The 20,207-nt window shown below is 37.5% G+C and overlaps 1 protein-coding gene across 6 annotated transcripts in view; it reads left to right on the top strand.

The window, feature by feature from the left end:
* CDK19 (cyclin dependent kinase 19) overlaps positions 1-20,207 on the top strand; it is a 168,095-nt gene that overhangs the window by 49,835 nt on the left and 98,053 nt on the right. For 3 of the 6 annotated variants that reach the window (XM_034668991.1, XM_002927551.4, XM_034668987.1), the window contains one exon: positions 15,636-15,711. In XM_034668991.1, coding sequence (XP_034524882.1) covers positions 15,636-15,711 — 76 coding nt within the window. Of the gene's footprint in view, positions 1-5,593; positions 5,611-8,812; positions 8,949-15,635; positions 15,712-20,207 lie in introns of those variants that run through there. The other 3 variants (XM_034668988.1, XM_034668989.1, XM_034668990.1) reach the window with 2 other exon arrangements.

Here is a 20,207-nt window from a genome sequence, read left to right as displayed (position 1 = left end):
TTTTATTTTATTTTATTTTATTTTATTTTTTTAAAAGATTTTATTTATTTATTCTACAGAGATAGAGACAGCCAGCGAGAGAGGGAACACAAGCAGGGGGAGTGGGGGAGGAAGAAGCAGGCTCACAGCAGAAGAGCCTGATGTGGGGCTCGATCCCAGAACGCCGGGATCACGCCCTGAGCCGAAGGCAGACGCTTAACCGCTGTGCCACCCAGGCGCCCCGTGTCTTTTATTTTAAATGAGAACTCCTCTCCTCCATTTTTCTCTTAAAATCATTTCAACTGGATTGTCTCATTAGATTTTGAGTATGAGAGAGCAGATCACAGAACCACTGCATAACTCCCGTGTCATCAGTTCCCAGCCTTATCTTAGAGCAATCAGTGTGGCAAGTGCAGAGAGCGCAAAAGCCTGGGGGAGCAATGGATGATCAAGGGAATCTTAAAAAAAAGGATTTTCCTAAAATCAAGTATGTTTTATTTATCTCTTCCTCATATCTCATTTGGTTAAGTACCCCACAGATAGCCATTAATATGCTAAGGCTGTGGAGTTTCAGAGGCCTAGAGGAGGTAACCATTGTTTTCCGTGAACTTAGTGTTGAGTTTGGGAAGGCCAGAGTAAAGTAAATAATTAGAAACCACTTATCTGTGTTAAGTACCAAATCGTGTTGTTTACATTGTTTTTAGTGTAGGATCATTTTTCTTAAATGATGTTCTTCAGGGTTCTGTCCCGTCTTCTGTTCTCAAGATTTCATTTTCTAAATGCTTTCACATCTCTGTCTCCAGTCCCCATCTCCCTTCTAAGCTCTTGGTTCATCCAAATGCCTTTTGGGCATCTCCATTTAGACAACGGCACAGTCCTCTCAACTTCAACTTACCAAGAACATTGAATCACAAACACACAGATTGCTTAAAATCTTTTTTTTCTTGGGATAAAGTCCAGTTTCTTGGGGGCACCTGGGTGGCTCAGTTGGTTAAGCGTCTGACTCTTGCTTTCAGCTTAGGTCATGATCTCAGTGTCATGAGATTGAGCCCCATGCCGGGCTCTACGCTCAGTGGGGAGTCTGCTTGGGATTCTCTCTCCCTCTACATCCCCTCAGTTCTCTCTCTCTCTCAAATAAATCTTAAAAATAAGAAAAAAAAGGTCCAGTTTCTTTAATGTCGCTTACCTGTTTGATCTGGCCCTGCCTCCTCCTCCCGTAGCTTTATCTTGCTTTCCCCTATTCTAAATCAGCCTTACTGAACTTCAGATGCATAGTACTCTTTTGCCTGTGGTACATGCTGTTCCCTTTTTCCAGAAGGGGAATAAGAAGAGATGAAGCTGTAGTGATTAAAAGCACAGACTCTGAAGACAGACTTCCTAGATCCAGGCAAATCCTGAATCTGCCACTTACTTAGCTGTGTGATCTAGAGTGAGTTCCTTAACTCTCTCTTTTCAGGGTCCTTATCTGTATGATGGAATGGCAATAGTATCTGCTTCACAGCATATTGTGAGGATTAAAAGAGTTAGTATAGGTGAGGCTTTTAAAGTGGTGCCTGCCTCATACTAAGGACCATACAAATGTAGCTATTATTATAACTCTTAGTATAAATGTGTTGTGCTATTGGATGATACTAATTTTTATGTTTTAAAGATGGTTTAATGATAACAGAAAAAATACATTGTTTCCCCATAAATTATGAGTTGATTGGCTAGTTCTTATAATTGGTATTTATCTTTTTTCCTGGGTGAGAAGCAGCTTTATATTCTTAACATCTTGTTTTTTAGCTTTTTAGCGACTAAATTTTGGTCTTAGGTTGACATTCTCATGAGGGGGATCATTTGACAACATTAGGTTTACCTGACTTTTTATACAAACTAGTTCAAGTGAACCTCCGTGGAAATTTCTATTATTTTATTTTTTAAAAGGTTTTACTTATTTATTTTATGAGAGAGAGAGAGGGAGAGAACATGAGTGGGAGGAGGGGCAGAGGGAGAGAGAATCTCAAGCAGACTCCCCACTGAGTGCAGAGCCTGACGCAGGGCTCAGTGTCACAACCCTGAGATCTTGACCTGAGCTGAAACCAAGAGTCAAACGCTTAGCCGACTGAGCCACCTAGGAACCCCCTCCATGGCAACTTTTAAAAGAAAATTAATCCTTAATAGCTAATAGCTGACTTTTACTTTATGATTTATAGCCCATGCTGATTAAAGTTTTAAGTAAAGTCCTTTAAAGGATTTCAACTTTTTTCTTTCAAGTGTATTTCAGAGATTGTGGATTATGATGGTTCAAATGGTTTGGGATCTAGCAAGGATACTCACCGTATTATTAAATAGATTCTCCGAAAGGAAAAACTCTTGTTTCTCTCTGTGTTCACAGCTCTACTTAAACCTAGCACTTCCTAGAACACTTCTGATACCAGATGTGTGGCTGTTTTCTCATACTGACCAATTCTCTAACACCAGCTGAGTATCCTACAATTTAACTCAGTTTTGACACTAACTGGCTTGAAGTTGGTGCAGACTCCACAAACTAAGGGCTCAGTCCCACAAGACTGCCCCCAGCTTCAGACCCCCATGGAAAGTGGTGGGTTCCCAAGTCACCTACAACTTCTGTCCAACTCAGCTACAAATTGGAGGTTCCTAAGACACCCTCCTCAAGTTCAGTCATTTGCCAGAATGGCTCACAGAACTCAGGAAAACAGTTTAGTTACTAGATTACTGGTTTATTACAAAGGATATATAGAGAATACAAATGAACAGCCAGATGAAGACTATATAGGGCCAGGTCTGTTTCTGGAAGGTCTGGAGCACAGGAGCTCTATACTTCAGAGTTGAGGCTTTATTATGTAGGCATGATTGATTAAATTGTTAACCATTGATTTTTAACCTCTATCCCCCTTCTTGGGGATGTGGGTGAGGTTGAGGGGTGGGGTGAAAGTTCTCAACATCTAGTTTTCCCCCTATCAACTAGCCCCCATCCAGTGGTTAACGAAGGACTTTCTAAACATCACCTCATTAACATAAACTCAGGTCTGGTTGAATGGGGCTTGTTATGATAACAAAAGAGTTTCTTTCACTTTTATCCCCTGGAGCTTTTCCAGGAGCAAAACCCAAATATTATAATAAAAGATGCTTCTATGCTCTAAACACTTAGGAAATTATAAAGGTGTGAAGAAATGTGACCCAGGAACCCTGGAGACAGACCAAAATATATATTTCTTATTCTATCACAATATCACATTTTCTATTATCACAGTAGTTAAGGTCAGCCAGGAAAACATGCAATACTTAAATTTTATCAAAAGAAGATTCTCAGTGGTCTAAGTTTGGCAGAAACTTAAGTCGTATGTTGAAAAACTGATATATATTTAAATTTTAAGTGTTACTTTGAATTTTGGAAGAGGACATCAGCTGCCTTCCTTTTGACTCAGACTTTTTAGTTGGGTCTTTCTTTCCTGTTTGTCTCTTGGCTCAGGTGGAAGACCTGGAGGGCAGAGCATCCCCTGATGGGAACTGAAACGACCTACTGAAGCAATAAGGACTGACCTGAGCCTATAAGACCCCCTCCCGGACTGACTCCATGACAATGATCCATTTGACTTTCACTGTCTACATGCATGTACCCACCCACCTTTGCCCCACATTTTCTTTATATAAACCTGGAAGTAGTTTCAGCGGTTTGGAGACAGTCTTTGAGAGGCTAGTCTGCAGTCTTCCCGCGGTTGGCCTCATGGAAATAAATTCCTTTCTTCTTTCACCACACTCCCCTCTCTGCCTTTGGGTTTTGTCAGCAGCAAGTGGCCAAACTGGTCTGTTTGGGACCCCTGGAGCCAGATGCTCTTGCCCTCAGTGCCATGGCTCTAGTCTTTACTGTTAATTTCTTTTGAGTATTTATTTTTCATTGAGACTTATGATTTGCGATGATTTTGTGAAGACTGAAATATGAAATGTACCCCAAAGGAACACGTTGTTGATCTGGTTCTATCTGGTCTGACAGTGTTAGATTTGAGAATGACGAAATATTTATATTTTTCTCCTTTCCTTCTAGAAGGAGATAGTTGGGTTCTGGTGAGTTTTTAGATATGATTACTTTTCCATTAAAAAGTATCGGTGTTTGCTTATTACTGTTATTTTATCTTCCAGAATATTTTACTTTTATCTTTAGAAAATATACTTTTTAAAGAAGATTTTCCAGATTTTCTATATGCTGAAAATATTTTTTAAGTTTATCAAGACAAATATGTTTATTTCAGTGCGACAAATGTTTAGTTTCTACTATTTTCTAGGCACTTTGTTAGCTCCTTAAGAATATAGAGAAATGAGTAAGATAGTCTCTCCTTCCTCGTTTGGGAATTGGGAAATAAGACATGAGTCAATTCTAAGTAATTCTAATAAAGTAGAGTATGGTACGGACCTTGAGAGAGTTTGAGCAAAGTGCATGTTCTACTGGTCTGTGTTCTTGCAAAACATCAGTAGCTGCCAAATACGACCAGCTTTCCTCTGTTGCTTCCTGTTTGACTGTGCTTCTATGCTTTTGACCAGCTATGTTTTAATACTTGTCTTTTGGCTTCCGTATATAACTTCCTTGTTTTTCTTTTAACTCCCTAATTGCTGCCTATTAGTTATTTTCCTCTTCAGTTTTGTTTTATTAAGAAAATCTTTGTAAAAGCAAAAAAGTTTAGTGACTCCTGGGTGGCTCAGTGGGTTAAGTGTCTGCCTTTGGCTCAGGTCATGAACCCAGGGTCCTGGGATCGAGTCCCACATTGGGCTCCGTGCTCAATGGGGAGCCTGCTTCTCCCTCTGTCTGCTGCTTCCTCTGCTTGTGCTCGCTTGCTCTTTCTCTCTCTGACAAATAAATAATTTTAAAAAAAGCAAAAAAGTTTAAACTGTAGAACAATGAACATCTACATGCCCTCCGTCTAGATTTCAGTTTTGTTGCCATTTTTCTGTATTGCTTTATCTCTCACTCTTTATATATCTGTGTGTGTGTGTGTGCTTTGTTGCTGTTGAACCATTTGAAATAAATTGCCAGTGTTATAACATGAGACCCCAAAACTACTTAAACCTGTATCTCCTGAGAATGAGGATATTCTGCATAACCATCACAAATTATCTTCTACGTAAGAAAATTAATAAAATAAAAATAAAGATTAACAATGATAAAATTGTCTAGTCTATAAATTTTCCACTGGTGTCCCACAAATAAACCTTTTTAGCTGGTTTCTTTTTTTTTTTTTTAAAGTAGGCTCCATGCCCAGTGTGGAGCCCAATGCAGGGCTTGAACTCACAACCCTGAGATCAAGACCTGAGCTGAGATCAGGAGTCAGGTGCTTAACTGACTGAGCCACCCAGGTGCCCTGATTTCTTTTTTTATTTGAACTACAGTCTAGTCAAGATTTTCATGCACACTATTGACTGTTACATGTCTTGAATAGACTCCCCCCCACCCCCAATCTACCTTTTTGGTGAAAAAAAAATTTTTTTTTTCTTTTTAGGAGCCAGGCCAATTTTCTTGTAGAGAAAGAAAACATCTAGATTTGCCTTTCAAGGTCTTTTGAAAGCTTCTCTTCCTGTAGCCTGTTGGAGGGAGGCATTAATTAGAGGACGGCTTACCAACCCCTCCTCTGTGCTGTGAGTTATGGGTCCTATTTTTAATCCTCTAAGTTCTTTTTTTCTTTTTTAAGATTTATTTGTTTATTTGAGAGAGAGCATGAGCGAGCATGAGTGGGAAGGGCAGAGGAAGAGAGAATCTCAAGCAGACTCTGCACTGATTGCAGAGCCCCACGTGGAGCTCGATCCCATCATCATGAAGTTATGACCTGAACTGAAACAAGAGTTGGACGTTTAACCGGCTGAGCCATGCAAGCGCCCCTAATCCTCTAAGTTCTTTGGCCGTCAGTGGATTTTGGGGCCCTGGAAGTCCCTTCACCTCTGCTGTGAGCACTGTTAGTTTACCCTGGTAGGTAGGTGCCATGATATGAAGGAGCAATGGCTGCCATCTTCAGCTCTTTTTTTCTTCTGTGCACTTTCTCTTGTGATCACATTTACTTCTATGGTTTTAACAGTTCCCAGTGTAGTGATGTTTTCTTTTCCAGATTCCATTTCTGTTATTTCCTTTTGTTCATCCTCTTCTGGCTATCTAGTAGCCGCTTCAAAATCACTGTGTCCAAAATGAATTTATTCTCTACTTGTGAACTGGCTCATTGTCAGTATTTATTGGGGGGGGTAGTGTAGAAGGTGTAGTGTAAGTGGCTCTATTTTCACTGAGACAAGACTCTGGCTAGAAATCTCAGTCATCTGTAGCTGCTTCTTTGGCTGTTCAACTCTCTGTCATACACATACACAAATGTGCATACACATTTATTCATCAAGTATTTCTTTAATGCCTTCAGTGTGCCTATGTATATTTGGTTACGGTAGTTGAGTCTATCTCTGGAATGCCTCTTGCATACATTCTTTCCATTCTTAGCTGTATTTACTCTGATTTCAGTCCTTATCAACCCTTTCCAGAGCTTTTACACTATTTGCTCAACCTCTGGTTTTAAATCCTCTGATCCATCCTGCACACTGTCTGCTTGTTGAGAATACCTGTTTGATCATATGTTTCTCTTGCTTACTTCTGATGGTTTCCCATTCATTATACAGGAAGAATGCCAACTTATTAGCACACCATAGAAGACAATGCTAATTCTACTTTGCTCTTTTTATGTTATTTCATCTCTCGTGTTCCAGCTATATAAGTCTTCTGCTAATTTCTTGAATATAGCATAGGTTTTAATCTTCAGACTTTGTCCATATATTTTGGTGTCCGTAGGGCCCTGACCACTCTTTTCCTACTCATCTCTCAAGGTCCACTCAGGTGTTCCCTTTGGAAATTATTTACCTGATAGCCTTCTGTCTATCCGCTCCACCAGAACCAAAGCCTTTCCATTCTTTATCTGATGTACTTCTGCATATACATCTGCTGTAGTGCTTATCAGATCGTGTCCCTTGCTGGTGTGCCTCTCAGTGTAAAGGTTCACAAGGGAAAGGATCATCTTGTTCTTCCTCCTGTTCCTAGAGCCCAACACAATGTCTGGCACACAGCACATTCTTAGTAAAATATTTCGAAAAGGAAGTCTGGCATTACTTGCCATATTACCCTCTGTAACAAGTAAATCTGATTTGAAATTCAAGAATTCTCATAGGAAGAATATATTTTATATTAAAAATTTGGTGTAGGGGCACCTGGATGGCTCAGTTAAGCGTCTGACTTTAGCTCAGGTCATGATCTCAGGGTCCTGGGATCAAACCCCACATCAGGCTTCCTGCTCAGCAGGTAACCTGCTTCTCCATCTCCTCCCTGCTTGTCGCTATCTCTGTCTCTCTCTCATAAATTCTTTAAATATTTTTTTTTAAGATTTCATTTATTTTTTCAACAGAGATAGAGACAGCCAGTGAGAGAGGGAACACAAATGGGGAGTGGGAGAGGAAGAGGCAGGCTCATAGCAGAGGAGCCTGATGTGGGGCTCAATCCCACAACGCTGGGATCACGCCCTGAACTGAAGGCAGACGCTTAACCGCTGTGCCACCCAGGCGCCCCTCAAATAAATTCTTTAAAAAAAAATTTGGTTTATACTGAATATTTGTTAATGATTGCTTTTTGTGTAATACAATCTTGAATTATTTGTTTTAAACTTAACACTTTGATGCCTTATGTCTTAAAGTATTACTGCAGAAATGTTTGTTTTAATTAAAATAACTTCTGAGCAACACACATTTGCCATAACAGGAATTTCTGAAATTTTATCACTTTAGAGCCTTTAAATTAGTAAGTGTTTATCTGAATTGGAATTCTGAATGAAGGAAATAGTATAACATGAAAGATTGTTTTCTGGAGAAGGAGATACATTATTCAGTTTTTAAGAAAACCTAAATAAAGGCAGTCTTTCTAAAGAATGAAGGCAAAAGGACGCCTGGGTGGCTCAGTTGGTTAAGCATCTGCCTTCAGCTCAGGTCATGATTTCAGGGTCCTGGGATCGAGTCCCACATCAGGCTCCTTGCTTGGCGGGGAGCCTGCTTCTCCCTTTGCCTGATGCTACCCCTGCTTGTGTGCTCTCTCTCTCTCTGATAGATAGATAGATAGATAGATAGATAGATAGATAGATAAATACAATAAATAAATAAATAAAGAAAGAAATAAATAAAATCTTAAAAAAAAAAAAGAATGAAGGCAAAAAGATAAATGCTTGTCAAATTTCCATGTTGCAAGGGAATCCTGAACTTTAATAAGGAGACCATTACTGTATTTTGGTGATGTTTAGAGAATGAGTAGATGAAATGTTTGATAGATGAAGACATAAAGAAGGTGCTAGTACTATTTGACATTTTTCATTAATTAGGGGAATACAAAATATTAAGAGTAACTTGTGTTACAGGTTTTAAATATTTCAGAATTATTTTGAAAGTCTATTATCATTTAAACAAAAAATTCCTGATAATTAAAAATATTATAGTGTTGAACTGTTTATGAGTGAAATGGTGTGGTGTCTGGCTTTTATTTCAAAATAATCAAGAAGAGGTTAGGCAGTAGGAATAAGATTGGCCATGTGTTAATAATTGTTGAAGCTGTGTGACATACACAGAATATCACTGTCACTTATTTTTTCATTCAGTTTTGGAAAATTTCATGATAAAAAATTTAAAAATATTATGGAATTATCTAATAAAGGAAAGAGTTCCCAAATAAAGAACCATTACTGTTAGGCTGGCTGAACACTGAGTTCATGATATTGAAAAACTCAGAATGATACCAACATAAAACTAAGTGATCTTTTTTGGGTTTGTTTTCCAGATTTTTTATTCCATATAGATATGTTTTCCCCTGTATGATGTGGAAGCCTCTTAATCTGTTAAGCCCAATCATCACATATGACAAGAAAGGGATAGGATATTGATTTATGTCCACATTCTTGAAGAAAAATTTGTTGGTAAGCTTGGGTGTCATATTGTTTAAAGAATGTCTTGCTGATAACACCTATAAAAACTGGTAATATTGTATCATCTTGGAGACTATATCTCTGATGATTTCATTATTTGAGTTCTACTCTTAAGGTTTGCAAAAGGAATTTGACGAATTCATAGAAAAGTTTGTCTTCTTAAGGGATGTGAGAGAGAAGTGTTCAGAAATTGTTCTGCCTTTTGTCTTTTCTTCCTTCTCTGTCTCTCCCCCTTTTCCCTTTCTTGCCTCAAGTTCTTTTCTGGATACCAAGAAGGTCATCTTTGTGCTTCTTCCTCTAATCCAATATCATATATTGGAGTGCTTTCAATCTGAAACTACTATGGTAGTTCCTTAGTAAACACCTTTAGGGCATCTCCCTTTTGAATTGCTCAGATATTTTTGGTTTTGGTTGGAGTTTTTCTTTCTATCGAAAAGAATCATTTGTGAGCTGAAGGACCTTGTGAGATCTGCCCAAGTCTTGTTCTTTGTGGTATCATCCTCCCCATCAGCAAGCTCAGAACCTCAGACTTCTCCTTGATTCAGCCTTCTTGATTTCACTATTTGTTAACTTGGTTCTGCCAATTCCTTTTTTTTTATTTATTTTATTTTATTTTTTAAGATTTTGTTTATTCATTTGACAGAGACAGAGACAGCCAGCGAGAGAGGGAACACAAGCAGGGGGAGTGGGAGAGGAAGAAGCAGGCTTCCAGTGGAGGAGCCTGATGTGGGACTCGATCCCAGAACGCCGGGATCAGGCCCTGAGCCGAAGGCAGACACTTAACGACTGAGCCACCCAGGTGCCCCTGCCAATTCCTTTTTTAGAATGACTGTCACAAGTGTGCCTTCTTTTCTCCAGTCTTACTGTTACCACTCTGTTATGGAGAATGTTGGACTTGGAACTGGAAGATTTTGTCTCAGCTCTGCTTCTGGCTGCTTGCCTACCTTCTTCATCTTTAAAGTGAGGAGGGGTTACCAGGGTCATCTTACTCTGTTTTGGAGCTAACATTCTATTATAAGAATCTGGGTCCTTACCTGCTCGCACTTAAATTGCAGTCACCTCCTCATTGTTTTTCACACCTCTAATCTCAGTCCTTCCTAATGAGATTAATCTTCATATGTAACTTTCATTGCCTGTAGAGTAGAATCTTAAATTTCCTGGTCTCCATTTATTCATGCCATCATTTCTCTGGATAGCAGTGTTCTCATTTACACAATTAGACAAAGTGGAAACTGCATCCATCTTCAGAGTCTTCGTTTCTTTCACCTGCAGAATCAAATTGGTTACTAAATTCTGCCAGTTCTGACTCAGAAATGTCTTTTGAATCCATATTTGTTCTCTTCTGCCACTGTTCTAATCTAGTTCTTCATCTTCCCTTATCTGGACATTTGACGTAAACTACCAGATGTTTGCTCTGCCACCAGTTTCTAGTTACCACAGTTATCTTTCTGAGCAAAGATCTGTTAACTACCTTTTCTGTTCTAAAAACCTTACACTGTTGACATATGGAACACAAGTTGTTTTTGCAGGACTCACAGAGTGCCTTCCCTTTACTTTCTAACCTTGTCTCTTGCTCCTGGTCATCATACCCCAGTTTCCAGCCATACTGAATAGTAGCAGTTTCCGGAATATGCCTTTGTTATTTTTCTCATGCTGTACTTCTGCCTGCAGTTCTCTGACCCCTTCATCCCTTCTCTGCTTGGGGAACTCCTTCCTTAAAGGCATCACTCATGGAGTTACCTTCCCGGAAGCTCTGAAAGAAACATCAGTCTCATCCTCTCTGTGTCTGTTATGCATACATCCTGGGTGTAGTGGAAGTCATATCAGAGTTATTTGTTTATATTTTCCACTCACCCAGAATCTCTTTCCAGGTGGATTGTGAGCTCCATGATATCTAGGATGGTCAGTCTCTAATTTTGTTCATCCTCGGAGTTTGGCACAGCGTTGGGACATACAATATTTACTCAGTAGTTTTTTGTTGGTTGATGTAAAATAGTAAGCCTCTTCTGTTTTCCTTATAAACAGTAAGAAAAGGATTTTAACCCTATTAGTTTGAAGACTAAAATTTTTAAAAAAGATTTCTTTATTTATTTTGGAGAGACAATGAGAGAGAGAGTGAGCGAGCGAGGGAGTGAATTAGTGGGGGGGGCGGGCAGAGGGAGAGAGAGAGAAAGAGAGAGAATCCTCAAATAGACTCCCCAGTGTGGAGAACCCCACACACAGGGCTTGATCCCAGGACCCTCAAAACCATGGCCTGAACCAAAATCAAGAGTCAGACACTCATCGGACTGAGCCACCCAGGCGACCCATGAAGATGAAAATTTTTGTGTCAGCCTTGTTTGAGCTTAGATTTCCTCATCCTTTTTTTTTTTTTTTTTTTTAAAGATTTTATTTATTTATTGGAGAGAGAGTGCGTGCGTGCAAGTGAGGGACAGATTACAGGCAGGGGGAAGGGTAGAGGGAGAAGCAGACTCCCTGCTGAACTGGGAGCCCGGACTTGATCCCAGGATCCTGGGATCATGACCTGAGCCAAAGGCAGACACTTAACCAACTGAACCGCTCAGGCTCCCCGAATTTCCTCATCTTATGTTGAAAGATGCTTCTAATTTTTTTTGTCTGTCACAGATCCTTAGGACCAAAGATGGTCCAGGGCTGATCTGGACACCTGATAGTAGTATTGATAGGAGTCAAAAAAGCTTTGGGCCTAATTATGATGATAACAGATGGGGTTTGGGCCTATACTTGTGTATACAGGCTGCCAAATGGTGCTTCACTTGCTGAAAGTGACTAGAGGCTGGTCACCAAATTTGGACAGTATTGAAAGGTATAAGAGTAGCTTTTTCGTTAAACCAGTTCCTAGTATTTCATTCAAGAGATGTTCCTGAGCTTGCTTCTTTAAGCTTGAGAAATTCTTTCCTGAATTTCATTTAAATTCTACCACTGAGCCTGGTTTTCTTTCTGGGATAAAGCTTTCATTTTAAGGCAGCAATTTCTACAATTTGTACAAATATGTGCTTCTTATATTTTCTACTATCTATAGAATTGCTTGCATCACGAGTTTTCCAGAGCATTAGTGTCTCAGATGGAAAATTTAATAGAATTGCAGTCTCTTCCAAATTTATTTTTCTATTTTGTTATTACATAATGTTCTTGTTGGATAATTGTTTTTCTTTGTCACTGTTGAGAGTGAAGCCCGCATGGTTTTGATATACATTACAACCATATAGAAGAAATGTCTTTAAATTAAAAAAATTACGTACTAAATATATTCGTGTTTATGCTACAAATTTATGTATTTTTGATTCTCTTGGATTTATTTAGTAACCTCCTTCGATTATCAATATGCAGTTGCTCTAACCATAATATGTAATATATACGAAAATTTAGAAAGTGGTTTCTCTGAAGGCTTTGGAACTGCTTTGTCTGTCTTTATTACAGTAAATAATAAAGTATTTTTATTTAGAAGTTAAAGTAATTTAGAAATAAGATCGTTTTAAGAAAGAACAAGCTGCCTCTAAAAGCCAGGCTATCATAGTAATGTAAGTAGGGCAGGTTTACCTGCTTTTCAGCCTTGTCACGTAAAAGAACAAATTATTCCTTTATGATACTTAATATTATGTGTGCCTGAGACACCTAAGCTGTGGGGTAAGAATTGTCACTACGATTTGGAGAAAGTGCCTGAGAGGGGCAGCACCCCCGTAGGTTGAGAGTAGCAAAGCCTCTCTGCCCCACGTGCTAATCATTGAAATATTTGTGGGGATTGTGGGAAAGGACGCACCTAGTTTCCATAACTAAGGTATTGGCATCTGACCAAAGACTGGCACTGACATAGTATAGTGGTGAAAGTGAGTTCCTTGTGCCCTCTGGGATCTGCCAATTCTTTATATGGTGAACCTCCCAGGTGCCACATTATCACTCATGGTCTGACGGTTAATATACAAGAGAAATGGCCATGAGATATCCACTTTCTTTAATTCTCAACTTCAAAGCTGCAGATAAACCTTAAGTTTGAAGATCTTTGAGTATTTTGCTAATTTAGCAGATGGAAGTTATATTTAAACTTATTAAGTGAAATAATTATTGGGTTTGTTCCTAGATTCCATCCATATAATTCAGAGTAAAGGCCTATGCTTCGGTTTATTCTGCTCAAGCTTTCAAATTCCTTTGACAGCCTGGATATGAAATTCAAAAGTCATTAATGTGATGTGTTAATTTTGCACTTTTTGACTTACTGCAAAAAAAAAAAATCTTATAGTTTCCATAGCAACAATAACCTATCCAGATTGTGTAATATTCTTTACAGTATTAAAAATAAAACCATGCAATTACATGAGCTTCTGGAGCACTTCATTTAGGGGAACTGGGGATTGAAATGTTTCTGTTTGAAACAATTATGATTTCATTGAAAATTTTGCCAGAAAGCTTATGTAATTTTGTTTTAAGAATTTAACAAATTTCTTAAATATTTAACAATAGTGCTTGGTAGTTAATTATTAAATGTGAAATTTGCACCATGAACATTATGTTAAACATCTTGGCATAAGTGCTGTCACACACGTGTTCACATATACATTTAAGGTGGGGGGAACATTTGGCTTTAATTACGTTCAGTCACCTGCTGTTTGTACTTCTTAGTGGCTTCTGGGTGGTCTGAAAAAAGTCTAGCTTTATGTTTGGAGGAAACAGGATAGAGAAAAAGAAAAAAGTGATCCCTTAAGCTTTCCCTAGTTTTAACTTTGCTTTTTAAAAACATGTCTAAGATATTACTTTGAAGATATTAAGGATTATTTTAGTAGGTGACTATTTTCAGGGTGTCAAATTATTTTGGCTTTTCTCTTTTTCCCTCTAATTCTAATTTAAAATACAATATAATATTAGCACTAAAGTTAATTAAGTTCCTACATCTTAACACAACTGATTTTCAGTTTTTTAATCATCTTCAGCATATGTCTATAGATGTATGTATATTTTTATATGGTATAATTTGTGTATTTTCTCGCTAATATATAGTGAACATTTTCCATGTTCTGATGATGGTCATGATTATAATTTTAATAATTGCATAACAGTCTATATCCTGTTGATATAACAGGTGTGTTTTCTGTTTGTTAAAATGCTGCTTAATTATTTCCTGAATGCCATGTGTGGAAGAAAAATGGATATAATTTTCAAACTGATTGTGGGAGAAAGTAACTATAATTCACTTATTTGCCCAAACCATAGATAATTGTGAAAATCTTCAAAAGGCACGTAAAATGTTTTAAAATGCATATAACAAATAACTTCTTAAACTGCATAATCTGCGGGGCACTGGTTGGCTCCTTCAGTTAGCTGTCCGACTCTTGATTTCAGCTCAGGTCTCAATCTCAGGATCTCAGGGTCGCGTGTTTAAGCCCCGTGTTGGGCTCCATGCCAGGTGTGGAGCCTATTAACAAAACTGCCTTATCTGCTAGCAACACAGAATGGGGAAGATAAGGAATAGGTAAGTAGGACAGATGTAGGTAGCACCATTTAGGTGCTGTCATTTGAGAAAAGCATCATGACATGATCAAAGTTTGCTGAGGCTCCAATATAATCAAAAGACAAAACTCAGAGGGTGTGGCTGATACTTCTCTTATCAGAACAACCCACAAGATGAACCACATTTCTGACATTTTGCTGTGTCCGGTTCTGGTGTCAGTTCCCTGAGGATACTGTGTTGCTCTAGCCGCTCATGTGATACTTTTTTTTTTTTTTTTTAAAGATTTTATTTATCTATTTATTGAGTTGAGAGAGAGAGCACAAGCTGGGGAGAGAGGCAGAGGCAGAGGGAGAGGGAGAAGCAGACTCCCCGCTGAGCAGGGAACCCAATGTGGGGCTTGATCCCAGGACCCTGGGATCATGACCCGAGCCAAAGGCAGATGCTTCAGTGACTGAGTCACCCAGGCGCCCCTCATGTGATACTGTTTTTTTGTGGACTGTATCACCATTATTGAACTGCTGTCTTCCCTTGGTTGAGCACCCTGGTAACTATTGTGATTTCCCAGAATTCCTAACCCTGCCTACAATATTTGGAAAATACAGTGTAACTACTAGGTTTTTCCTAGAGTTCTTGAGAATGAGATGTCAGTGGCTAGAGTTTTAAAAACTTACCAAGGCTTTTGGTTGCGGTCTTGAGGCTCTTGAATGTCCCCTATCCTAGGTCAGAAGTAGGGTGTCACAACGGGTCGACATTCTTCTATAGCTCGTCCCTCCTATTAAGTGGTTCTTATACTATGAAATTACTTTAAACAAATATAGAAGTTTGCATCTGTCATTTATTTTTGTAGTTAATGTTTATAACAGAATGCTTTCATAGATTACAGATAATTAAGACAGGAGTAGAATTATCTTGCAATATGCTTGAGTTTATATTTATGCTTGTTTACTTTTTGAAACTAGTGCTGTGTTTAGTATCCTGTTTCAATTTTGAATTTTGTGTTTTGGCTCTGTCTAGTGTTTTCATTGTAACATGAATTTTTTTTTTTTGGTATTTCGTATTTCTGTAGTTGTAATATTATCAGAAGCAGTAAGCAATGCATGCATAGTGAGAATGTTCATATATCACTGAGAGTCTAGTGTATTTTTATTGTTTTTGTAGTCATGATTTTGAATCTGAAAATAATATTTAGAAAAAATATTTTTTTTGTTCGTATGCAGAAAAGATGAAAAGGAATATGCACTGAAGCAAATTGAAGGCACAGGAATATCCATGTCGGCTTGTAGAGAGATTGCAGTAAGTGAATATCAATATGTTATTTATTTTGTTATTGATATTGGATGATGAGTGATACTAATATGAAATAGTTTCATTGATGTACTCCATGCATAGTTATTTCAAGATGTCAATTAGTTTAATGGTATTTTATGTAAGATGAGAAAAGCTGCATAAACTTTTTAATTACGTGAAAGTCATCTTTAAACATTCTCTTAATAGTATTTAGGATTTATAATTTTAGGAATACTGAACTATATGATGATTTAATTTAAATTATGAATTAATATAACTCATTAATATAATTAATAATCAATAAAATTAATCAATATTCATTATTAATACAATTCAGTGTTAATAAAGTAATAATTTGATTAATGTCTATTTTTCTTATAATTTTAGGACTGATATATGTCTACAGAGAAAGGGGTGATATTAGATATTATGCATATTAAATATTTTTTCTGAAATACATGTTTTGTACTAGATTTTACTAATTGCTAGAAAAATAGGGCTATCATAATAATAGGATAAATCCTTAAAGAAAGATCATTTCTTTTTTTTTTTTTTGTCTTTATATGACATACTTGTGCATTTAAGAAATGATTGTCTATAAGAATACCTAACATTTACTGAGTATTTACTGGGTACCAGGCTTACTAAGTGCTTTCAAGAATTAATTTACTTTTCACAACAATCATATGAAATAAGTACTTTTAATATCCCCACTTAACATATCATAATTATGGCTTAGAAGGCTTATCATTGTATTACCTTATTTTAGTTCAGTTTCTTATTTTAGTTCTTTAGTTTCTTATTGGGGCTTTATCATGATATCACATCTATTAGGGATTTCTGTCTCTAAATTGTTAAATACTTATATTGTCTATATGCATTAGGTGTTTCTGTTTCTAACTTGGTAACTGTACACATATTGTCCACAGTTTCCATGTTTCTGTGTCACCCACATGGAAGTACTCCATCACCCCTGAGTCGAAGAAAATGTGTGGTGCAAAGAACATAGGGGCAGGAAATCTATAGACCTGAGTTTCTGTTGGTCTGAGTGGCTAATTAGCTATGAGTGCCAATTTCTTTGTGAAATAAGGGAAATATAAGGTCTCTTCTAGGCATAAATCCCTTGCTTTCACAATGTGAGCTTCTCCCTAAACTGTGTACATTTTAAGGTGCATAGACTTTGTCTTTTTATCCCCAGTTCCTAGCATAGTGCCTGGCACATAGCAGGTGGTCCATAAATGTTTGTTGAATTAATAAATGAATAAACAGAACAAAAACAATTCTAGCAGTCCATGATCATAAGTTTGCTTTAGAATATAAATATATTATTTAAAAACCCCCAGTTTGGTGTTTACCCCAAAGCTACAGACATAGTGAAGAGAAGGGCCATATGCACCCCAATGTTCATAGCAGCATTGTCCACAATAACTAAATCGTGGAAGGAGCCGAGATGCCCTTCAACAGATGACTGGATTAAGAAGCTGTGGTCCATATATACAATGGAATATTACTCAGCTATCAGAAAGAACGAATTCTCAACATTTGCTGCAACATGGACGGCACTGGAGGAGATAATGCTAAGTGAAATAAGTCAAGCAGAGAAAGACAATTATCATATGATTTCTCTCATCTATGGAACATAAGAACTAGGATGATCGGTAGGGGAAGAAAGGGATAAAGAAAAGGGGGGTAATCAGAAGGGGGAATGAAACATGAGAGACTATGGACTATGAGAAACAAACTGAAGACTTCAGAGGGGAGGGGGTGGGGGAATGGGATAGACTGGTGATGGGTAGTAAGGAGGGCACGTATTGCATGGTGCACTGGGTGTTATACGCAACTAATGAAGCATCGAACTTTACATCGGAATCCGGGGATGTACTGTATGGTGACTAACATAATATAATAAAAAATCATTAAAAAAAATAAGAAATTCGACAGGACAGATCACCCACTTACATAAACAAGTGGATGGCATAAAAAAATAGAAGAGGCACTGTTACACGGTGAGCATTTTAAGAGATTTTATCAACTGAAAGCAATGTGTGGACCTTCTTTGGACTATGAATCAAACAAATCAACTATTAAAAGGCATTTTTACAAAACTGAGAAAATTGAACTTGGACTGGGTATTAGACAGTATTAAGAATTTTATTTGGAGGCACCTGGGTGGCTCAGTTGGGTAATTGTCCGGCTTGATTTTCGCTCAGGTGGTGATTTCAGGGTGGTGAGATCGAGCCCCGCCTCCGGCTCTACTCAGGGTAGAGACTGCTTGGAGTTCTCTTTCCCTGCTCCCTCTCTTAAATAAATAAATCTTTGTTTGTAAAAAAAAAATAATAATAATAAAAAAAAATAAAAACCTCCAGTTTGGCAGTTTCTATTAATTCTAAAGTGGTATTTGTAATGGCTTGCCAGAATAAGCATTTGGTAAATGATTTTTAATTCCCTAAAATTCTTAAACATAATATCTCAACCAATATGAATGTGGTGTGCAATTTTGCTATTTTAGAGTACCATTGTTTAGTATAGCATTAATTCACTTTCTATGAGTTAATTGGGAAAAAAGCTGATATTTAAGGGATTAATTATTAGGAAATGAAAGCCCAGTTGTAGATGCTGTTTTTGAAACAGAGACTTCTCTATGATGAAGAATCCATGGGTTCCCTTTTCTCTACATCCTGACTAGCATTTGTTATCTCTTGTCTTTTTGATGATAGTCATTATACAGGTGTGAAGTGATATCTCGTTGTTTTGATTTGCATTTTCTTGATGATTAGTAATGTTTAGCCCCTTTGATGTATGTGTTGACCATTTGTTTGTTGTCTTTGGAAAAATGTCTATTCAGTTCCTCTACCTACTTTTTAATTGGATTTTTTTTTTTTTTTTTACTATTGAGTTGTATGAGTTTCTGATATATTTTGGATATTCTTTTTTTTTTTTTAAGGTTTTTATTTATTTATTTGACAGAGAGAGAGGGAACACAAGCAGGGGGAGTGGGAGAGGTAGAAGCAGGTTTCAGGTTGAGCAGGGAGCCTGATGCGGGGCTTGATCCCAGGACCCCGGGATCATGACCTGAGCTGAAGGGATGCTTAATGACTGAGCCACCCAGGTGCCCCTCTTTTTCTTCTTTTGAAAGATTTTATTTATTTCTTTGAGAGAAAGAACAAGCATGAGTTGGGGGGGGGCAGAGGGAGAAGCAGACTCCCCGCTGAGCAGAGAGCCTGATGTGGGGCTTGATCCCAGGACCCTGGGATCATGACCTGAGCCAAACGCAGGTGCTTAACCAACTGAGCCACGCAGGCACCCCTATATTTTGTATATTAACCTTTTATCAGATATATGGTTTGCAGATATTTTCTCCTATTCTGTAAGTTGCTTTTTCATTTTGTTGATTGTTTATTTTGCTGTGCAGAAGCTGGAAATGCATGACCCATTCACAGTCTTCATATTTTTATTGAGAATTTGCTTAATAGACATCTAGAAAGTATGCAGTTTCTAGATTGAATAGTATTTTATCACTACCTGAATGACCTAGCCCCAGTGTAATAGTGATTTTGACGTAAGTTGAGCATAGATGTTATTATGTAGTGGCTAAGTGCATATATACTTCTTGTACCTTATAAGCCTGCTAACACAGTTTTATGATTATTGCTTTATGTAGTTGTCTTTTAGATCATATACAAGAAAAAAAGTTACAAACAAAAATACATATATGCTCTTTTTTTTTTAACCCATGTTTTTATCTTTACCAGTGCCCTTTATTTTTTGTGTAGATGAATTACTGTCTATAGTTCTTTCATTTTAACTGAAGGTCTCCCTTTAGTATGTTTTTGTAAAGCAGATCTTCTAGTGATGAATTCTCTCAGTTTCTGTATTTGGGAATGTCTTACTTGCTGCTTCTTTTTTCATTCCTCACCTGGTTCTCCCTTGATTTTGCAGGATAGTTTTGCTGGATATAGAATTATTTGACAGTCTTTTTCTTTCATCACTTTGACTCTATTACTCCACTGCCTTCTGGCCTTCCTGGTTTCTGATAAGTCAGTTGTTAAATTTATGAGAACTCATACACAAAGAGTTTTTTTCCTGCTACTTTCAAGATTCTCTTTTTGTTTTCCTCTTTTGACAATATGTGTGTAAATGTGGATCCTGTTTGGAGTTTGTTGAGTTCTTGGATGTATAGATTAATGTTTTTCAACAAATTTGGAAAATGTTCAGCCATCATTTCTTCAGATATTGTTTCTGGCCCTTTCTTTCTTCCCTTTCCTCCTGAGACTCCCATAATACACATGTTTATAGGCTCGATGGTGACCCATAGGTCTCAGAGGCTCTGCTTATTTTTCCTAATTTTTTTTTCTATTTGTTGCAGACAGGATACTTTCAATTGCCTAACTTCAAGTTTGTTGATTCTTTGTTCTGCCAACTCAGATATGAGACTGAAATTTTCATTTTAGTTGTTGTACTTTTCAACTCCAAAATTACTATATTACCAAAATAACATATAG

The sequence above is a fragment of the Ailuropoda melanoleuca genome, chromosome 10 (genome assembly GCF_002007445.2).
Source record: "Ailuropoda melanoleuca isolate Jingjing chromosome 10, ASM200744v2, whole genome shotgun sequence".
Lineage (NCBI taxonomy): Eukaryota > Metazoa > Chordata > Mammalia > Carnivora > Ursidae > Ailuropoda > Ailuropoda melanoleuca.
The sequence above is the reverse complement of the archived record's forward strand: the minus strand, read 5'-3'. Positions and strand labels throughout refer to the sequence as shown.